We start from the raw sequence: 22868 nt of genomic DNA, 5'->3' as shown, positions 1-22868 counted from the left end.
TGTGTAATAGATATGCTTGGCCGTGCAGACAAGCTAGAGGAAGCATATGAGTTAGCAATATCAATACCCGTTTGCGATAATCCTGTAGTCTGGAGGTCAATACTGTCATCTTGTCGTCTTCACGGGAACAATGATCTCGCACTATTGGCAGGAAAGCGGCTAAGTGAGCTCGAGCCAGAGCATTGCGGTGGTTATGTATTAATGTCTAATATTCTTGTGGAAGCTGGGAAGTACGAGCAAGTGTTGGACGTTAGAGAGACAATGAGACAGCAGAATGTGAAGAAGACACCAGGTTGCAGCTGGATTACGCTCAAGAACGATGTTCACACGTTCTTTACCGGGGATCGGACTCACCCAGAATTAAAATCTGTCCACGCTTGGTTAAACCTATTGATTTCTCATATGCATGGTAATGAGTCTATGATGCTCGACCACTTATTTGTGTAGACATCAGATCTTTTTGTAACCATTGAGTATAATTTACTATTTATGTTCTGTGAAAGACAATAGTTTACGGACTAAAAAAAAAATTAAAAATCTAATCAATTGGGACTTGTAAATTCTTTGGCCATTCCTCTGTGTCATTAGCCAAGAGGCCAATTTGGATTAACATTGATTTATTATTTGTAGTCCTTTATTCATAAAAGGCCAAAATCTTAAATCTTTTCCAACAAGAAATCACCTGGATGATCCAAGCTTACCGGAGCAGTTTCCAAGAGCACATTAGGCTTCAGCCGAGACATTTGGTGGGGTTAAAACTGAACCATTTTTATTACAATCTCAAATGTGTTCAAATCAGGCTTCGATCGAATAATACTTACAATACATAACAACTAACGAGAGGAGTTTCTGGCAATAGCCAACAGCGCCAATGTGCTAAATTCTAAGACATGCCATACCCAACTGCGCCCACGTTCCGGTGTGCTGCTACTGCAACCGCGGCAGCTCCAGCAGGACCAAATTGGGATTGTGCCTGCAACAGCTTAGCATCAATACCCACCTTGTGCTGTGATTGGACATAAGGGTTTGGGTTCAGCTCAGCTGGCTTCACGGAGTTGCATTGGGAGGGGACAAACTGCGGTTTTGGTTGAGAAGAAACAGTTGTACCACCGTGCTTCTCTTGGTTCATGGAGTTAGGATGGAAGAAATAGTTAGGAGATACCGTCTGTGGAGGGAGTACCGTGCTTCTGTAATATGATGTCCTTGCATCATAGGACGACTCTTTGAGGTTTCTGTCATTTTCATAAGTTACAGATGATTCCACAACACGGCCTGGTCTACCTGTTAGACATATAGAAGGCGGTTGACTTTGAGAACAATACTGTGCATCAATTTGTGATATTAACTAAAGATAGAAGATTGCTACAATTTTTCAGCCCCAGCGAAAAAGTCAAATAATTTCAGAAATTAACTTGGGTAATTTACCTGATGGTACTCTTGGTGGAGGCCCTAAAGGTCTAGTTGAATATGCTGAAGTTGATGGAACTATTCCATTTCTTGGAGGCTCGGAAGGAACGCGTCGAGTGTCTGATGCATTCAAAATGGGTTGAGCGTTCGAGTTTACTGCACTGGAGTGAACTGTAGATCTACGAAGATGAAGAGGTAAATATTAATCACAACTGCAATACTGAATCAACAGAGACATATATTCAGTAAAATTGTTATGAATGGATGAGAAAACATACCGTGGAAGTGAAGTATGCTTCCTCTCTGGAGGTATGACTGGCCCACTTTTGCCACTATTTTCCTCTAGGTACGCAAATTGTTTCCTCAAGTGACCGATGGCACTGCAATTGAAAATACAATCAATCAGCGAAAATGAATAACGACAGAGTGTAGTGCTATTTTGCTACGAAAGGAAGACATGACTATGTTTAAAAGAGGAAGAAGTAACAACCTAGGATATAGAAAACTTGAGCTTTCAGAGTTCATATAATCCTTGAGCAGCTGCGGATGGTATTCTAGTATCTCCCTGTATATTAGTTCTCTGATGTCATCCTTTGTCAACCTTCTTCTTTCAAACTCAAATTCCATCTTCGAGATCGGCTGACAAGAAGGTTCTCTTTCAACCTTAGCAAGACACTTAAAGTAAGGATCAGCCAACGCCTGTCAAAAAACATCAGAGTGTTAACACCACCAATTTAAGGAGCTGAAATATGAACAACAGCTTACTGCACTAAAAGGAAGTCAGTTGTTCTAATATAAAGGGTTGAAAGAAGCTATTCACAAGAGAAATGACAGAACACGCACCTCTGCAGCAGTCGGTCTGTCCTTTGGATCAAAAGCCAACAGTCTTTGCAAAAGGCGCAATGCTAAAGGATCTGCGTTAGGAAATTTTTGCGAAAAGGGGACAAGATTTTTCTTCCTCATTTCGTTCAAATATTTTCTAGCCTTTTCATTTCGAACCTACATTAGAGACAATATTATTAGTTATCCATTTCTCCTCCCCGCAAAAGTAAAAAGAATTTGGTAATGTGGAAGCAGAAGGAACATACTCCAGCAATGGTCTCTGATTTTGGTGTGCCAAGAAGATCGGTAATTAAGTCTAACTGATGGACGACACTTTTTCCAGGAAACAAAGGTTTCCCTGTTAACACCTCAGCAAAGATGCAGCCAATGCTCCAAATGTCAATTGCTGGAGTGTACTGCCAAAGATAAAAACTGCATATCAGAATATTGAGCGAATAATTCTGAAACAAGTGCCTAGGCTGCCTTAGGTTTTTAAATCTCCGGGAGAGTTCAAATCCTGCCTGAGCAAAAATTATGACCATATGCGGGTTCATTCTATCCAACAGGGCACAAGTCGAACTTGTAGAGTACTAGACATATATCTAACACTCTCTACCACACAGATTTCTACACCAAACCTATAACTTTACAATCACAGAGAAACAGGGAACAAGCATATCAGAAGAATTACAACTACCTTAGAACAGAATGATCCACAGAGCTCAGGTGCCCTGTACCATCTTGTGGCAACATAATCCTGGAACATAAAAAAAGAGAAGGAAGTTCAAAAAAACTGGACAGTGATTACCAGAACTAAATGAACAGTTGACAGCAAAAATGTGTAGATAAGGGTGCATACCGTCCAAAAGACTGTTGTAGGTGTATCATTAAACGCCACTCTTGCTAGTCCAAAGTCACAGACCTTCAACTTGCAGTTCGCATTGGCCAATATGTTCTTCGGTTTAAGATCACGATGGTAAACATTAGCTGCCCATCCAGAAAGAATCCAGTTAAGTACGAACTACCGCAAAATCATCTGAGTGAGGGAAAAAGAAAAAAGATAAAGAATATTTTGTCACCTGTATGCATATACTTCAAAGCACGAAGCATTTGGTAAAGAAAAAACTGATGGTGCTCACGAGTCAAATCATCATTAGCTTTGATGACTTGGTGAAGATCAGATTCCATAAGCTCAAACACAACATATATATCTTTGAACTCTCTTTTAGAAGGCGGCAACATAATGCTTTTGATTTCAACGATATCAGGATGCCTCAAGAGCCTAAGAAGCTTAACCTCACGGAGGATACGGAGAGCATCAGAGACATGTTCAAAGACATCATTAATCTTCTTAATAGCAACTTTCTCTCCAGTATGTGTATCAATAGCAGCACAAACAACTCCATAGCTTCCTTTCCCAATAACTTCAAGAATCCTATAACGGTTAGCATCACCATACTCTGTAAAAAACTCCACCTCCTTCATGTTCTGTACAAATTAGTCCCAACAAAAAGAATCGTAAGATCTCTGATGAATCACATTCAGTAAAAAGGGTACTCAGATTCAACAAAGAAAGCTATAAGAAACGAACCTTCTTCTCCTGACCTTGTTGCATCATCCTCTTCCGAAAGATTGAATTTTTTTTTGTAATTTTTCACAGCAACCAAACCAAACAACACCAGAAGGAACCAATACCGTTCAACAACCCTTATCGTCTTCTCTCCTCAAAAAAATCAAAACTTTAAGAACCCCTTTCAGTGATCTCGGTAAAGATCGCAAATTTAACAATAAACAAAAAAAATATATGAGTGAATCAAAGAAAATGGCGATTCTTCGATGTACACAAAATCCCAGAAACCAAAACCCGATCGAGAATTTTAATTTTTTTTTTTTTCTGATTACTAGAGAAAAACCCCTAGATTCTCTCACAAGAACTCCCCAAAAACCCAGACGGACTCAAAAGCGAAAGAGAGATGAGAAAATCTAGAGATCTTCAAGATCGAGCGATCGGAGAGAAAAGATTGATAGACAACCACAACTAACACCAACAAAAATCTCTAATAAGATGAGAAATGGTTTGTTTATATATATATATACAAAAAATCCAAAGATGTGATTTTTATTTTATTTAATTTTATTTGTATTCTAATTTTTTTTTTTTTGTTTCCTCTCCAAATAATAATTAAAAAATATAGAATACATATATCTTTCTAAAATTAGTAATTTTCGTGGTACTAATTGGGTACGGGGGGGGACAGGTCACGAGGGAACCGAATGGTATTAATCGTAATTTACTACAAACTCTGAGGTTTAGTAGGTTTGGTTAGGTCCACTGTCGGTGGTGTGATCTTTTTCAAATTGACCCGTTGTGAGGCAACTACCGATGATCAACCCCGACCCTTTTTTTAATAATACTATTATTTTACTAGTATATTTTCTATGTTGCAATTCTCAAACTTCACCTACTCCTTTTCTTAAAAATTAGTATAAAATTCGTGTGGTTAAATTGAAATTTTTTTTATTTTTTTCACAGCTAATCTTACCAAAACAAGAGTTGTTTGGTTGATCTCTCTGTCATTGATTGTTCAGTCAATTAATATGCTTATTTAACAATGTATATCTATATAGATTAGAACATAATAATGAATTTAGGATAAGTTTACTACTTATGTAGCCGTAAAACTTACCTAATCATAGATAAGATAACGTTTCACATGTACATTACACATGGCGGAATTTAATACTATGATATGAGAGAACACTTTTTTGAGTTTTCTTAAAGTTGTTTTATACTATAATATATTAGTAGTAATTACGATTACATTTTGAATAAATTGGGGGAAGACTTAAGTGTCAAAAAAAAAAAAAAAAATTAAGATAATGACTTCTAGCAAGCGACCCTTGCTGTTGTTGTTGCCGCTACAACGTTAAGATCAAAGGCAATAAAAGATTGCAAGTCTCATTTGGTATCCGCTTTGATGAAGATAACAAAAAAAAAGTGAGAAAAACATTATAATAGCTGGTATCAAGGTCAATTATACTAATTTATTTGATTAAACTTTTAAAATAATACTCGAAGAGACAAAAGTTATATATTAAGATTGAACTCAATGTTGTATTATGCATGCCCATTCAAAGTTTAATTAATTTATATGGTTTATATACTTTGTTGAGTTAATTATGTTAAACTTATATGGTTTACTCTAAGTTTAATTATTAAAGACTTGGATTTTAATGTAATTTGAACAATTTTAGATTTTTTTTATAACATATGGGTGAGATGTAAAGTCGGTCCATTAGCTAAAAGCATGAAAAAGACATGTATTATTTGCATATTATATAATAGATGATCTCGAATCTTAAGCCACAAAAAAAAAAATAGCATATCATATTATAAATGTAGGGCAAGGTGTCATCTAAGTAATAATATTTTAACATTTAAACAAAAGTTGATCTTTCATTTTCCATCACGCTTTCTTCGTTCCGGTGACCCTTTTTTTTTTTAAGTTATAAAATCTACAATACAACTATACAAGGTGTCAAACTTTTTTAATTAAGCTATACATCAATATGTAGTATATATTTGAAACGTGGTAGTCGGTATAATAATATTAAAATTATAGATGACTACACAGGGAAAAAAAAAATGGCTCTGATGTAGTCTAAATTGGTGCATAAAAGTAAAACTCGAGTATGTTCCCATACATTTGGGAGTTGCTTAAAATAATATGCAACCGTAGAACTTCAACATATATGTGTTCATCGTTTTAAGTTTTCAGTTTTAGTTTTTTGAACATAAAATATACGAATCCGGTTTCGTGACCTCGATCCGAAATTAATTTTCAATGATTAAAAAGTTAGTTTATACTACAGTAGTAATTAGTTTGCTCTGGCTTTTAACTAAAACCCCAATAAAAATTTATCAGTTAACTAGATATATAGTAACTGATAACATATTAACATACTAACAATAAATTAAACCAACGTATAGGACAGAAGTTCATCTAGCTAGAATGATCATCAATTACCGTTTTTGTTTTGTTTTTCTATCCACTATAGTTACGGCTCAAAATAGCACAGTTGACACAAATCGACCACATAAAACATAACTTTTGTTAGATTTGGCTTTACTCTAAAGTGGTGTAATTATAAGAACCGAAATATCTCCGCCAAGCAGATTTTTGTTTTGTTTGTTTGGTGGCCTTCTAAAATCAACGAACCTAATTTATAGTTCAATATTAAAAACACATCACCATCAAAATTATTATGATGCTAAATAAGTTTGTGTCACCACCTATAATAACATCAAATAAAATAAAAGTATCTTTTACACATAACTCCAAAACAACTTTTTCAATCTTTTAGACCAGCAAAACAGAGGACCATATTGGATTTATGAGATTTTGTCTAATATTTATATTACTGTACAAAATATTAGTCGAGTTGATAAAAGAAGACAAATATTGGATGCTGCATCATATACTAATAAATCATAATATTAGTGCAAAGAAGAGTGGTCCACTGAGAGTGGCATAAGAAGTTGCATGTGGTTGAGGGCACATCAACACTTGTTTCTGTCTTTAAACCTTGTCCAAAAGGCATATTCTTTTCTTTCAATCAGAGAATCCACAGAGAACATAATTTCAAAGTTTAAGTGAGAATCGAAGTAAAGATCATATAACTTTGCCGTAACCCACAAGGAACTGCGAATTGCAAAAGGTTTAAATTTTGGTCATTCGAAAAAGACAGAGGCATGAGGTGAGGCTTTTGGATAAGACAAGATCTGTGCTTTAGCTTCTTCTGTGATCGGATTGGGCGAGGAAAGGATGACTGATCCAAGAATCCCAGCGTTCTCCATCACGCACCTCAACACTGATGTCTGCAGCCTGTTTGGCTTAAAATTCCTGATTTGCAGGACCTTGAGCATTGTTCTAATGCAGTCCGGGGATTCTTCTGAACGTAGTTCCTTCAATAACTTTTCAGTAGGGGATGAACGAGGAGATGTCAGGTCCTGCAGGTTAGTTTCACCGGAAAGGCAAGTTCAAAAGAGGAGAAAAGATATTGGTGTCACAACTCACAACATTAGATATTATTAGTAGGACATGTATATGACTTACGCGGATGCTGAGCATTTCGAGTATTGGTGCGGCTTCGAGGAACTGTGTTAATGTAAAATATCGTGTCATGTCGTATATCAAATGCAGGTAAACCAACTGTCTGAATTTGGGTACTTTTAACACATGAAAATCCTTGCTAAGCTAAGAAGGACGCCGAGACAAAGAGTTGTGTGAGTGAACTGAGCCATGAAAAGCTTTGAAAATTAAGTTAAGAGGAAGATGTAATGTAACTAACCTCGAGCCCCAAACTCTTCACGCACGTGAAGCTACTTAGAAACTTCTTGGACCAATGTGATCTTCTGAGGGCAAGATAAGCTTCAGGTAAAGATGGTGGAAAAGAAAGAAGAATCTTCCGGGAATCGTTCCCGGAGAATGTGATTTTCTCAAGGTTTGAAGCTAACACCCTGATCTTACACACTTGAGAAGCATTTGGTACGTGTACAGAGGTACACTTGAACATCTCAAAGATCCTGAGCAATGGAGAATCTAGGATCACAGTATCGGTTCTAAAGCAGCGGCAATAAGATGCTTCAAAAGTTTCCAAGACAGGGAAGTTCAGAACGAGGTTCGTTGAGACGGAAGACAAGTTGAAGATTCTAGCATCCTCGAGACTCAAGAACTTAAGATTAGGGAGAAGAGCTGGAGCCGAAATGTCTAGAATGCTCTTTGTACGAAGCCTTAACTCCACAAGAGAACCAAAACTAGGAAAGAGTGGTGAAAAGTTTACACTGTCAAGTTCGTGGCAAATGATAACAAGTCTCTGAAGGTTGCGCTTTAGAACTTCTGACAACCACGAGATTAGAAAAGCCTCATCGTAAGAATTAACAGAACGTAGATAGAAACTGTTAATAGGATGACTTCCAATGTTTCCAATCACACGATCAACAAAGTCAGTAAATCGAGAATCAGTCGGATCCCTATGAATTTTATCATCAAACTGTAACTCTGTGATGCTTGTCCACATGTTCCTCCATGACTTTGACAACACAGAAGTACTAACAGCTTCAACAGTTAGAAGATGGCTTAGAATTCTGCTAACAATACTCTCATGCAAGCTGCTGAACTTATCTTCAAAGTTCTGATCACTGCATAGGCGAGCCTTCTTGGAAGATGGAACCTTCACTAAACACGCTTGTTTTGTCTCGGGATGCATTGAAATTGGTTTTCCCTGATCATCAAGCAATGGAATTATAGGTGAAAAAAAAAACCAATGTATTATTATTGATGTAAAAAACATACAAAAAACCTTGAAACTATTAAGCAAAATACCAAATCTATGAAGTTTTTTTAATTTAAAATAATGCCAATGAGATCATCGTTTTGTAAAAGTCTATGTAAAGAGAAGTTTTTATCAAGACTAGAGAACAATGTAAGGACTCTTCAATACGGCATGAACTTCTCTCATTCTCTCCACAGTTCTCTGGGAAGACTCCATCTGTTTTGCCTTATCTTCGTGCTTCTTCTCCCGTTTCTCTTGCTTCCTCTTCCCAGGTTGCTTCCCATGGAATCCATGACAGAGTGCTCGATAAGCTTCTTTCTGAGTCAATGTCCTTCCCCACTTGTCAACCCTGTGAATCTGTATATCCTTAAATCCATCTCAGAATCTGTCATCTTGATCATCATCATGATGCTTGTCCTTAACACCTACAACAAGCTTGCTTTCCCCTCCTTTGAAAGTACCTTGCTCTCTAAGACGGTTCAACGCGCCAGATAATCCAGTTCCCACATCAACCTCACGCATCATCCCATCTCTAAAACCACTAGAATGATCATCAATCTCTTCATCAGCTTTGGAACAAACCCTTTCAAACCTATCTTTCTCCTCTCTTGAACAACCAAGGTTATTATTATGGTCCACATGATCACTTATTAGTCTCTCTGATGAATCAGACCTCTCTGTCTCCTCTATTAACGAACCGAGACCGAGACCTTGACCATGATCATCTTTATCTAGAGCAATATTTATAACCAGTTTCTTATTCTTCTTCATCGAAACATTCTTCGTAGCTAAGTTGAACTGAGACATCCTTATCAAAAACCCCGATGATGAGACAGAAACGTAAACGATACCGAGAAAATTCAAAAAGCTTATATATAATTAGAGATCTAGGGTTTATTATTTGACCTAATTAATTCTCCTGCCTAATTTGGAATCCTAAACAAGAAGAGGAAAAAAAAAATAACTTGAATACCTTTATGGTTAGGTCTGTATATTGAGAATGGATGATCACAAAGAACACAATCTCCAGATTCCAACTTCAAATCACATGAAATTCACCGATCGATTTCGTAACAGCAAACGATGTTATCGAGGTTGATCTCTACCTAGCTAAAGGATTGACCAAGAAGCCCAAATTGACAAAGGCAATTTCGGTGGGCTGACTAGAAGAATTTTCTCGAGCGGATGGATACTATTTAGATATATGAAAACTGAATTCCACGTCAAGGTCCATTATATTATTCGATAATATCAAATAGTATTATTTTTAAGAAAATAATAATAAAATCAATTAAAGTAGTCATAAAATAAAATTTAAAAATGTAAAAATAGAAAAGGAAATTATCAATATAAAAGAAGAAAATGTTATATTCGTTGTTTTCCTTTTTTTGTTTCCTCTACTTAACCACAAGAATCGAAGACTTCGATTTCGTTTCTCTCTGAAATCATAAGTTAGAAAAAGAAGAAGAAGAAGAAGAAGAAGGTGACAACAATGGCTTACGTTAGTATGGGTGAAGCTCACAGGCGAATCACTGAATACTTAAACCGTTTCTGCGACGCCGTTTCGTACCAAGACTCTTCTACACTTTGCCGTCTCCTCTCTTTCTCATCCAATTCTCCACCTCTTCTCTCACTCGCCGATGCACTCAACCTCTTCCAGGATGCTAGCAGCAGTTTGATTAGACAGTCTGATAAATTCTCTGAATACGGCGAGATTTTGGCTCCTTTGTTTCGTTCTCTACAAAGTTACCGAGTTGGGAATCTAGTCGAAGCATACCTTGCTTTCGACAAGTTTGCCAATGCATTTGTTCAGGAGTTTCGTAATTGGGAATCTGCTTGGGCATTGGAAGCTCTGCATGTTGTTTGTTATGAAATTCGGGTTCTTGCGGAAAAGGCTGATCATAAAGAGTTAACTTGTAATGGAAAGTCTCCCGAGAAATTAAAAGCAGCTGGATCTCTTCTCATGAAAGTTTTTGGACTTCTTGCAGCTGGGAAAGGTCCAAAACGACTCGGAGCATTATATGTGACATGTCAATTGTTCAAGACCTACTTTAAGCTTGGAACCGTCAATCTGTGTCCAAGTGTAATAAGAAGTATTGAAACTGCTCGGATATTTGACTTTGAGGAGTTTCCAAGAAGAGACAAGGTCACATACATGTATTACACCGGACGATTAGAAGTCTTCAACGAAAATTTTCTTGCTGCGGATACAAAGCTATCATATGCCTTGCAATATTGCAACCCCAAAAGAGAAGGGAATATAAGGATGATATTGAAGTATTTGATACCCGTGAAACTTTCAATAGGAGTTATACCGAAAGATGATGAGCTCTTGCAAAATTATAATCTTCATGAGTACACAAAGATTGTGCAAGCTCTGCGAAAGGGTGATCTCAGGCTTCTCCGGCATGCTCTTCAAGAACATGAAGACCGGTTCTTGAGGTCGGGTGTGTATCTTGTCTTGGAAAAGCTAGAGCTCCAAGTCTACCAGAGACTTATGAAGAAAATTTATATCATCCAGAAGCAGAGTGATCCAGCGAGAGCGCACCAGCTGAAGCTTGAAGTGATTGCCAAAGCACTAAGATGGCTAGAAATGGACATGGATCTCGACGAGGTGGAATGTATAATGACGATATTGATACACAAGAACCTTGTGAAAGGTTATTTAGCGCACAAGAGCAAAGTGGTAGTTCTAAGCAAGCAAAATCCTTTCCCTAAACTAAACGGGAAGCCGGTTGGCTCATAGATTATATATATAAAGTACCTTCACGACTCACGAGCATGCCCTGCGAACTGCGGGCTTATTTTTGTTGTTGTATCAAGAAACCAATATTGCTTAATCATCTCATTATTGTTTTTATTGATGATATTGTCTGGTCGATTTTATTTAGCAAAAGGAATGTTAGAAAAGTAAAAAAAAAAAAAAAGAAGAAAATGTCATAACAATCTTTCCAATTTTTTTTTTCTTTTGTTTAAAGATCTTCTAGTTCCAAAAATAAAGCAGAAGAAAATGGGGAACAAAAAATTCAATTAATTTGGAAGTACTACTTACACGTACAGTGAAAGTATCCACTATTGAAGCTGAAATATCGTATGGCCTTGTTTATATAACTGCTACCAAAAGCAGTACGATCGAGCTAGAGAGATCACATCCGCAGAAAGACTCATTAGCCAATGGGAGTGTATGCGGCTTCTGAAATTCATAAACTCTATCTGTTGAAAACTTGTTTCATCTTCCCTGATGATTGGACCAAGCCATGCATGCATGTGAAGAAAGTCCTTCATGTTGTTCCACACTTCACACACAACAAAACATAAAAATCAGTTCTAGAAAATTGGCCTTATTTTTTTAGCGTCCCATGTTCTGCTACATTTGACAGTTGTAAACGCAAAAAGAATCAAAAGCTGTGATAATTATCAGGAAACATACATACGGTGAGTGTGGAGCATGTTTAAGGTTACAGGCATGACACGTGGGATGATATCATTTGTTAGATTGATGTGTGTGGATCTTACCTTCATTAAAAAAACTCTAAAATTCCTCAAATGTCCGACAAGATGTAAAGAGTTCCAGGTAGACGTAGGCCCTGTCGTCTCAAGTAACACTCCAACAACATCTTCGGTTTTAGCCAACCCAACATCAGAGTTCTCCACTGTAGCGGAGCCAGACCAAAAAGTTTAGAGATGTGAGAAGAATTTTTTTTTCTGATGGGATAAAAATGTAAAATTTTAAGAGTTAAAAATGTAAACTTTTAGGATAATCTAAGTGCAAATTTTATTTTAATAAGATCAAAATACAATATTTGTAGGAGTCAAGATGAAATTTTTAAATTTAACAGGTCAAAATACAAAATTTAAGAAATTATATTATTACCAAAAAAATTTAATAGGGCAGCTGCTTCCCTCCCATCTTACTGCCTCCGCCCCTGGTTTTCCATCTCCACCACAGCCACAAGACAGAAAACTATAGTTATTAAACAAAAATATCCATTTCTATTGAAGGCAGCGATCATTTTGCCAGCGTTATTGGTCTTTAAATAAAGAGAACGGAAGGTGGTAAAGGTCTTAAATGTTTTACTATTAGATTTGAGTTCACGTCAATATGTATATTTTATTTTTGAGATAATAGGAAAAAACATACATTTTTTAAACTTAATTTGAAAACTAATACGTTTACTATTCATAATTGGCAAAGTAATACATTGACCACTGTTTGTGACTGTTTACGAGACTCTCTAACCCTCAAAAACATTTGATATTTACATAACTTGTCACTACTCCTCTTTTCTCACAATTTTTTATTTTTCAAATAAATGTTAATATAATTTATTTTTCAGAAAATTTCTTAGATACAAAAAAAAATCTATATTTTTTTCTTTACAATTTGATATGAATTTTGTTTATTATTTTAAAATATATTATATTATCTGTATACTATTTTAAGTGTACAGATGTCTTTAAACCTTAAATAAGTGTACAGATGTCTGTACACATTATTAAATGTACGGATTAAATAAATTACATATGTACTCTTAATAATGTGTACAGACATCTGTACACTAAATGAGTTGTACGGACTTATATACACATATATATATATATATATGTTTGTACACCTAATGTGATGTACGGATTACACTTGTACATTTACTAAACTGTACAAATTAAAAAATATATATGAAATGTATTTAAAATATCACACAAAATGCATATCAAATAATAGAAGAAAAAACATAGATTTTTATGTATCTAAAACATAAAAGAAAACAAAAATTACTACAACTATTTCTTTAGTTTTTAGAATTTAGGGGTTATGTTTAAAAATAAATAAAAAAAATTTAAAAATAAAAATAAAGAGAGAAAGAGGGAGAGCCGTATGAGTGCTGCAGATCTTCTTGTATGGCCCACCTTCAATTTCTCTTTTGCTTTCTCTCTTTCCTTTTCCTTCCCTCTCTCCTCTTTCTTGTCCAAAAACTCGACCAGGATGTTTATGTCAAATTCACCAAAACACTCTGTCCCACCTTATTCTCTATCTCTACTGTCTTCTATCTCACACCCACCCATTTTTCCAATTGTAAACAGTATTAGTACTAGTTTTCTAATTATGTTTTGAAAATGTACTAAAAATCTAACAAACCCTTTATTTTTTGGTGTCTTTTACTCCGAGCCAAATTCCCCACAGGCCAAAATACCAAACGCCTTTTTCTTTTTTAATGATAATTTCTCTGCATTAAATTAATAAGCTACTCATATTAAAAGTTTTGAGTTTTGTGTATTGTGATATAACTCGTCCCATCACAAGTTGAGTAGACCACATTAGTATATTAGATATTTTAGATAACAATATTCTATAGAACACGGAGAATATAAGACCACGTAATACGGAAACGAAATTATTTCTTACATAACAAGTTTACTTAATTGACAGAAACAAAAGAGGGGTAGTGGGATTTTAGAGCTTGTGCAAAATAAGAGGAGCACCGAACTGTGGGTGAATCGTGAGGACTGTGTAAGGCGCATGAAGATATGAAGGAGAAAGCTCAAAGGAGAATTTCTGTAGAATCAAAGCCATTGCCATCTTTGTCTCAAGCATTGCAAAGTTTTGGCCTATGCATATCCTTGGTCCCCACGCAAAAGAAAAGAAGGGGACTTGGCCTTTTGTTGCCTTTGAGAGACCGTCTTTGAATCTCTCTGGCTTGAACTCCCCTGCATCGTTGCCCCACAGCTCCGTGTCGCGTTGGACTAGCAGAGTAGGTACAGTGACATGAACACCGCCTGGTAATGTCATGTCGCCTAGTTTCATCTCTTTGTGAATGGCTCGGCTCATCTGGAATACTGGAGGATACAGCCGGAGGACTTCGTATAATATCATCGTCATCTGCCATGGATCATATCATATCATCAGTGCCGGCTCAAACATTTTCTAGGCCCCTAGGGAAAATTTTGGCTCAAACATTTTCTAGGCCCCTAGGGCAAAATTTTTAAAATAAACCTTTTAATATATTAAATGAGCAAATTTTTTAAAATAAACCATTTGATAAAAAGAAAAAAAATAGTTCTATATGAACCTTTATATTCATACAAATTTTTATTTTGACCCCTTTTATTTATTAGAAAAACAAAATTTGGACCCCTTTTANATATATATATATATATATATATATATATATATATATATATATATATATTTTGACCTCTTTTGTTCATTCCAAAAAAAATGGACCCCTTTTACAGATATAGGTTCTGATTGGGAGAGACTTTTAAGACTTTAAAATTAATTTAAAGTCTTAAAAGCTAAAATTTTACCAATCATGCTTTTACTGTTTTATTATTTTTAAAAGTCTTAAAAGTCTAACTGTCCACTTTTTTAGTTTGTACGTACAAATTTTTAAAGTCATAAATATGAGATTTTTTTTGCTGTAAAAAAATAAATAAGAATAAAACTGTTGTTATTTTTCTCTTTCTTATTATCCATGATAATTAAAACATTCATTTTCAATCTATGTATAATTTATCACAAATATATTATAATTCATTAAAAATAGATTTTTTATTTCTGTTATTTTGAGATTTATTTTTCATAATTATTTTTGCATCAAAAACAATTATAACACATAATCAATTATGTCATATCTTTATATTTTTTAATTTGTTGAAAATATTTATCTATACATTTTTATGATTTTTTGTATTTTAATATTAAAATTTTTATTTTTTAAATAAAATTTATTATGTTGCCACATAAATTTATTCTTAGCATAATTTATATTTATAAAAACATATAATAAAAACAACAGCCATTAAAGTTTTAACAGTTAAAGTTTCTACAGCAAAAGTCTCTACATCAAAGTCGTAACAGTCAAAGCATCTACAGCCACAAGTAACAGCCGTTACCAATCAGAGCCATAATTATTGTTTTGGACCCCTTTTGTTATGTTAAAAAAAATTTGAACCCCTTTTATAGATATAATTATTTTCTTGGACCCCTTTTGTTATGTAAAAAAAAATTTGGACCCCTTTTATACATGTAAATTTTTTTTTGATCTTTGATAAGAGGCGGTCGCACCACCCGCCCTTGTAGTTGAGCCGGCACGGCATATCATTCATCAAAACACAGCAAAAGTCACTTAAAAAAGGTTTATGATTTGGTTTTACTTACAAATTTGAGCTGGTTGATACCTTCTGCATCAGGTTCTTTATCGCCAAAAACTTGCTTCGCCTCTTCTCTTGCACGAGCCTGCCAGTCTTGGTGTTGGCTTAACTGAATCATTGTCCAAACCAGAAGTACTGTTGTAGTCTCTTGCCCGGCGAAATAGAACAACTTGCACTCCTCCATCAGATCCTCAGTACTCATTCTGTTTCCTTTCGTTTGACCCAAATTCGATTCAAGAAGTATACCCAACAAATCGTCACGTGGTACTTCCCCACCTTCTCTTGCCCTTAACCTTTTGTTAATGATCCCTTTCAGTATTGAAAACGCATATTTGTGGCTAAGTCTAGTTAGGATCGACTTTGTGTATGTATGAGCATAAAGTAAATAACGCAAGCTTTGTTAACAGGGTTCGGTTTTTCCTACATCCCCGGGACCTAGTCCAGAACAAATTCACTAGAACAAGATAGCAATTACAACTGCATATGATACAAGCACTACTATGCCTATCATTCTTTTCTAGATGAATAAACCATCAAAAGATCTCTCTATCTTATTGATGGGGCGACACCACACATCTTGTATGCATCTCTTGAGAATACCTTGAAGCGCGCAAGTCTTCATGAAGCGCCCTCTTGGTATTTATATCCATTGCCCAACCCCTAGGGTTGACAACTTTCCTATTATACAACAAATAGGAATTGGGAGATTAACAATTGCACAATCACTAGGATTGACAATTTTCCTATTATACAACAAATAGGAATTTCCTATTATACAACAAATAGGAAAGTTTCTCTCCATGATCCCATCTTGAATCTTCCATTCAAGATGTTCATCCAGCTCAGCAGCCGCCACTTGGCTTGTCCAAGTCGACCCCAAGCCTTTGTACTCAAACTCTTCAACTCAGCTTCTTGTACTACTTCCTGTATTATTCTCGGAACTAGTACAAGAACTGTTTCAGACGTTTGATACCATCTCTGTTGTATCTGACCCTCTTGGCTTGTCCAAGTTGTCCCCAAACTTCTTTATTTCAACTCTTCAAAGTACTCACACAGTTCGGCTTCCTGTATAACTTCATGTACTACTTTGGAACTTCACATATGTTCTTACTGCAATTGTGTCAAGTAGTGCCTCAACAACTTTGTTAGTTCTGCTCATTGTCTTCACACCATCTATGAGACATCTGTGATAATTCTATCTTGTTGTCTCATATATCACAATGTTGTATGACATCCTGGTTTAGTAGCAATCCCATGACATGTTTCAGACAGCTTATAAAACTCAGTCAACACATACACTTTCAATCTCTCCCTTGGTGATTGAGTTTTATAATCCATGCACCTATTAAAACCAGTCAACACAAGGTTTTCAATCTCTTCCTCGGTGATTGAGTTGTTTAATTCCATGCATCTTATAAAACCAGTCATCACAATATCTTTAATCTCTCCCTTGATGACTGCGTTTTAAATCTCCTTCAATCTCTCACTTCATGCTTCATCATGCATCATTCTTGAAAGATCATAACATCTTCATTCTCCCCCTTTTAACTTAGTTTGATACTCAAGCACATTCTTTAATCTCTAATCACTAGTAGAGCTCCCTCATAATATTTGCGCTTAGCTCACAGCAAACTTGACATTCTCTTCTCCCCTAGCTTGAGTGCAAACTAAATTAAAAACTCTGTGCTTAACATCGTTAAACCCATGGTTAATAATTCCAGAAAATCCTCTAACCAAAACCAAGATATGCTTAAGACTCTTCTTCATTGCCCATCACTTCTCAGCCTTAAGTAGTCTACTTATGTGCATTAATCATCCGATAACTTATTCATGAGACATTGAGTAGTTTTAGATAATCTCTTTCTTATGCGCAGCCTTGAATACTCTTCAAAACTTTGATATCAACATCTCCATTTGACACAAGAGTACCAGCACATCCTGTTGAAAAACTGTAACTTAACTTGAGTAACTTGCAAGGATTTTTCTTGACAATCTCCTTAGTAGTCTCCTTCTCTTTGAACAATCTGCTTCCTAAATTACTTGCAGATAACTTGAATCATACATGCTTCTTGTTTAGAATTCCCAGTTTCTGAACAACTCAAACTGCTAGCTTTCTTTGTAGATATCTCTCACCAACTGATCAAATGATTTAACTACCAACCTCACTGCTCGAAAAAGCTTCTTTTAGCTATGTTCCTGGCTTATGAATCCTTTGCACATCTATCAAAATCTTGCTCACACATATAAAATTTCTCAGCAAAATCTCACTTTATCTCACCTTATCTCGAGTTTGATTGATCCTCCTTTTGATGTAATTACCAGAACGTTAAATATCCAGACAAAATCAGCATGAAGCACATCATAAAGTTTCAGCTCGATCGTATTGCTTTTAGATCTGAAAAATTCAAGTTCCCTTCTTTGATGTTGCAGTTCAGATCTTCCTTGCCTTCATTCTTCTATGCTTATGTTAACCAAGTTTCAATTTCTTAGATTGATCTCAATCAGCCTCTCATATAGAGTGAATCATTACGTAAGATTTTTTTTTTCCAATGGTTTTCACTCTTTGTTTTTCTTCAAGATGAACCATTTTCCTTACACTTTATCTCCACCATGACCCAAGCTTGACATCTCTTTGCATATTTCTTTTGAAAACCTATGACTGAACTTATCATAATCATTGAGAAGAGCCTCTTCTCCTTCACATCCATATTGGCTTGTCTTCACATCCATACTGGCTTGTCTTTACACGTAGTAGAACTTCTAAATTCTCAACATAAGTCCTCAACAAGAATCTGTGAATTTTTCTGATAATGTGAAAAGACAATTTTCAATCACTCTTTGCCACATAATCTCATCTTTTTTCATGAACTCTTTTTATGAATCTCCTGCAAGTTCCAGCATTTTAGTCTCTCCTTTAGATTACTAAGCCGCTTCAACCACCACTCAACTCAAAGATCAGCTTGATCTGCTTCTGTGTTAATTTCTGATCCAATCTCTACTATAGTCTCTAATAACAAGACTCATATAACTATTCTGAAATACCATCATTTAACTTGATTCCAAAGCTCCCATGTCAATTTCCTTCTACCATAACCTAAATCTATGAGTGTAGAATGCCTCTACCAAACTTCATTCCATTCCGAGTTCATTTGAACTTCCGTTTGAAGTTTCCACTGGAACTGGTCAAATATGAAACTTCTGATGAACTGTGCCCGGATCAGGTTGAAGAAGCTCGAATAAAACACAAACTGACCGTCAGAATTTTAATCCGACCATTGAAACTCAAGCTAGTATTACCACAAAGCTTGCTACCAAATTTCGGCTCGATCTGATTACGTTTCACCCACCAAAGGTTTCCTTGAATCAGATATTTCAGAACTGTTTTCTCTTTTCTTCTCTAATCCGAATATCATATATTTTGACATTGATGATGCAGCTGATATCTCTTCCCTTTCTTCTCTCCCATGGCTGCAGCTCTCTCTTCCTCATTGATCTCTTTTTATCTCTTTAATCACACAACCTTCTTTATATTCTTTGTTAATCACATATGCATGTTTACATGACCAACAAGATCATCTCTAAAAATATAAACTGCAAGCTAGCCTTCAAGCATTTATTCCACAACTTCTTGTCTTGAAACAACTAAAATTCTGCTCCATTAGTAAGTACATCGATCTTTCCATAAACGGAGCAGCAAAACAACCCAGAAAATTATGAAACTTGGTGAAAACATCCAAACCAGTCATATGAAGACACAGGAAGAAACAGATCACGATTTGGGTTTTCTGATAGCGAGTTATGATCAAATCCGTAAGACAGCTACGAAACAAAACAGACCAGCGAGCAGCCAACTTTAAGAGCGATTTACCATCAAAACACATGGAATCAGAAGGTGGTCTTTATATCACTGGAAAGATCTCGTTTCCAAGTTTCTAAAACATCTTTCAAAGCTAGAATCCGAGTTCTGTAGCCATAGTAACTGAAGAAGACAGTAGCAACCTGTGTTCTAAAAATTGTTCTTGAAACCTGTTGGATATGGGCTTTGCCCCCAACATTCCTGAAGTCCAAACAGAAGATTCTAAAGGGATTTTGGGCCAAAAGTCTTGGATCAGGCCCACAGGCCGTAGGGGCAAAATCATCATTTTACCCGAAGACAGAAGAAACCTTAGGTCAAGGTCCCACTATAAATACTTGATGTCATTGTCATGTCAGGGGATCGACTTTTTTGGGCAATTAGAGAGAGAATAGCTATTATTTTCGGATTAATTGCGTTAGATCTTTAATTGTCATTTCTGTAAACCCTTCTTGAATTCTACGTTAAATAAAGGACCAGATCCAATTTATTCCCACACAAATACTCGTATTATTTATATCGTTGATTTCATACATCAACAATTTGGCGCCCACCGTGGGGCTGAACGGAATCCTTACTTTTTGACGAGAAGAATTTGAAGAACAAGGCGTTTTCGGAAAACCAGAAGCATGTCTCAGATCAATCACTCAAGCGACGAAGGCGTGAACTCCTCCCCAGCCCGCGACATGTCTCCTCCACGCACCGTATGGGGGCGCACCCGTGCGAGGACCAACCAACTCCAAGGCGTCAACAGGCCCGAAGCAATTACGGGCGAGGACGCAACGCTCACTGACCGCGCAGCCATAGGCGCTACGCGTGTCGCTCCCACCAATGGCGTAGCCGAAGGCGCTACGTCACTTGCTCGTGAAACCAATGGAGTCAATCCAACCGACCGCGAAGCCGCAGACGTTGAGCGGGTCGCTCCGACAAATGGCGGAACCAATGGGGGAATCCTTCCTGATCGAGTAACTGTTGAAGACGCTCCAAATTGCCGTGAAGATATGGGCACTACGCGCGACATTTACCCCCGTCGATCATCCAGACACGTAAAAATCAGTCAAGCCGCGCTTGACGAAGCTGTACGAAGAACCTTGGATAAGATGAGCGGTCAAGCGGCGCAGATAGAATCACAAGGACGGAATAACCATGCAAGACATCATCGGCAACAGGAGGAGGACGCGTTGGCACCACGCACTCCGCGAGCTGACCTCAACGCTCCACGAGCTAGCCTCCCCGTTCCGCGAGCTGACCTCGACGCTCCACGAGCTGGCCTCAATGCTCCGCGAGCTGACTTCCGCGCTCCACGAGCTGACCTCAACGCTCCACGAGCTGACCTCTATGCTCCGCGAGCTGACCACCATGCTCCGCAAGCCAACCATTACGCCGCTAACATACCAAGAGCTGAACACAACACTAATGGAAGGCCCCGTCTCTCGTCGATCATCGTCGGACCCAATGGAGAGCAGCCAAGGGTACATTTTCAGGCCAGCCAGGTCTCCGCAGATCAGCGTGCTGATCCAAGTCGCTCCGAGAACGCTGAGAATCATGCGCTACGGCAAGAACTTCAGCAGATGCAAGCCCAGCTGCAGACGCTTACGACTCAGATGCACAGAGCAACGAGCGGAGCCCCGGAACTCGAGACTGTATTAGCGGAGGCGCGACGCTCGCCCTTCACCACAAAAGTATCAGGTGTCAGAGTAAGACGCAATCCCGATACCAACAAAAACAAGCCAATACCGTACGACGGCAAGGGGGATCCCACTATCTTCTTGAAGTCTATGTCTATCCATATTGGTAGTTCATACTTTTCTCCCGAGGAGGAGGACGCGGGAAGTTGTCAACTGTTCGTCGAAAGCTTAACCGGGGAAGCATTGAACTGGTTTTCAAAGCTCAAGGCCAATTCGATCGATGGTTATGAAGCACTCACAACTGCCTTCCTTCAGCATCACCAATGTTTCATGCACGTCCCTGCGTCAAACGCCGAATTATGGAGAATGCGTCAGAAGCCCAACGAGTCGCTGCGAACTTTCATGGCAAGATTCAGAGGAGTTGTAACCCAGCTCGCCATCAGCGACGAAGCCGCTATCGGAGCTCTAAGGGACGCACTCGCCCGCGGAACCAGGTTCAAGGAAGACCTAACAATCTTACCCCTCCAATCCCTGCGCGAAGTCTTTGCGCGTGCAAACCGATACATGCTGGTGGAGGAAGACCAAGGGAAAGAAAGCCACGATCAAACTGATGCGGCAGAAAAAGCGTCCGAGAAGGCTCCGAGCTCAAAGGGTAAAGCCATAGACGAGTACCATGAACCACGCCAGCACTACAACAGGGACTACGCCCGAGGCGAGAAAGGAAGAAAAGCGACGATGTTCGCTATCGAAGGAAAAGAGCCACAGAATAAGTCTTGGAACAAATGGCACCGTGAATCCGATAATCCCGGCTTCAAAGGCAAGCGCCCGTATTGCGAGTTCCACAGGTTCAACGGACATTCAACTGAAGAGTGTAAAACACTTCAAATGCTGCTTCTCGAAAAGTACAAGAAAGGTGGCGTCGATGTAGAGCGAGAGCGCAGAAAAGTTGTCGCACACAAAGATAATCAGTATTGCCTAAGAGACGAACAACAGCACGACAGACGGCGCGAAGAGGAAACTGCAGCACAGGATGACCGAGCTTGGGCACAAAATGACCGAGAACGGGAAGTTGCTCGTTTACCTCCTCCCCCCAGAAGGAATCGCGAAGCAGAAGAGCACGATGAACCACCAGCTCCTCGCCGAAGGATCAACATGATCATGGGTGGCCTGTCAACATGTCGCGATTCTGTTCGATCTATCCAAGCCTACTGTCGCGAAAAAGAAACAAAGCGCAACACGCCTTCTCACAGCAACATGTTCAAGACATCCACCGCACCAATTACATTCACTGAAGAAGATGTGCGCAACGCTAGTCCGAACAACGATCCACTTGTCGTGGAAATGGTAATCAGCGAGAGCTCAGTAACAAGGATTCTTATTGACACCGGGAGTTCAGTCAACGTGATATTCAAGGACGTGCTGATCCAGATGGAGATTGATCTGCGCAACACGGTCCATGAAACGCAGCCTTTGACAGGATTCGACGGGGACACCATCATGACTGTCGGGACTATAACGCTTCCAATTTACGTTGGCGGTACGATGCAGTGCTTCAACTTCGCAATTGTGGACAAACCCATCGTCTACAATGTTATTCTGGGAACGCCCTGGCTCCACAAGATGCGCGCTGTCGCTTCTACGTATCACCAATGTGTCAAGTTCCCGAACGC

The 22868-nt window shown here is 37.8% G+C and overlaps 4 protein-coding genes and 2 pseudogenes across 4 annotated transcripts in view; 2 read left to right on the top strand and 4 right to left on the bottom strand.

The window, feature by feature from the left end:
• Nucleotides 1-542, top strand: part of LOC104745747 (pentatricopeptide repeat-containing protein At3g14730) — a 2380-nt gene extending 1838 nt beyond the window's left edge. Inside the window, 1 exon segment of the mRNA XM_010467071.2 lies at nt 96-542. Coding sequence (XP_010465373.2) covers nt 96-447 — 352 coding nt within the window. The 3' untranslated portion in view covers nt 448-542.
• LOC104745746 (mitogen-activated protein kinase 19) lies at nt 748-4291 on the bottom strand. Its single transcript, XM_010467067.2, has 10 exons — nt 3821-4291; nt 3309-3717; nt 3089-3216; nt 2927-2986; nt 2496-2645; nt 2251-2406; nt 1898-2106; nt 1686-1787; nt 1426-1586; nt 748-1281 (listed from the first exon to the last, which is right to left on the bottom strand). Exons 1-10 carry the CDS (start codon nt 3845-3847, stop codon nt 884-886), a joined length of 1800 nt encoding a protein of 599 aa, XP_010465369.1. The 5' UTR covers nt 3848-4291; the 3' UTR covers nt 748-883.
• Nucleotides 6885-9627, bottom strand: LOC104745745 (F-box/FBD/LRR-repeat protein At3g14710-like). Its single transcript, XM_010467065.2, has 4 exons — nt 9539-9627; nt 7582-8514; nt 7347-7487; nt 6885-7240 (listed from the first exon to the last, which is right to left on the bottom strand). Exons 2-4 carry the CDS (start codon nt 8497-8499, stop codon nt 6962-6964), a joined length of 1338 nt encoding a protein of 445 aa, XP_010465367.1. The 5' UTR covers nt 8500-8514; nt 9539-9627; the 3' UTR covers nt 6885-6961.
• Nucleotides 8532-9624, bottom strand: LOC104745744 (annotated as a pseudogene).
• On the top strand, nt 10058-11311 carry LOC104748196 (enhanced ethylene response protein 5-like). Its single transcript, XM_010469873.1, has one exon. The coding sequence runs from the start codon at nt 10058-10060 to the stop codon at nt 11309-11311; it is 1254 nt and encodes a 417-aa protein (XP_010468175.1).
• Nucleotides 13818-22868, bottom strand: part of LOC104745739 — a 26345-nt pseudogene continuing 17294 nt past the window's right edge.

The sequence above is a fragment of the Camelina sativa genome, chromosome 15 (assembly GCF_000633955.1).
Source record: "Camelina sativa cultivar DH55 chromosome 15, Cs, whole genome shotgun sequence".
NCBI classification, from domain to species: Eukaryota; Viridiplantae; Streptophyta; class Magnoliopsida; order Brassicales; family Brassicaceae; genus Camelina; species Camelina sativa.
The sequence above is the reverse complement of the archived record's forward strand: the minus strand, read 5'-3'. Positions and strand labels throughout refer to the sequence as shown.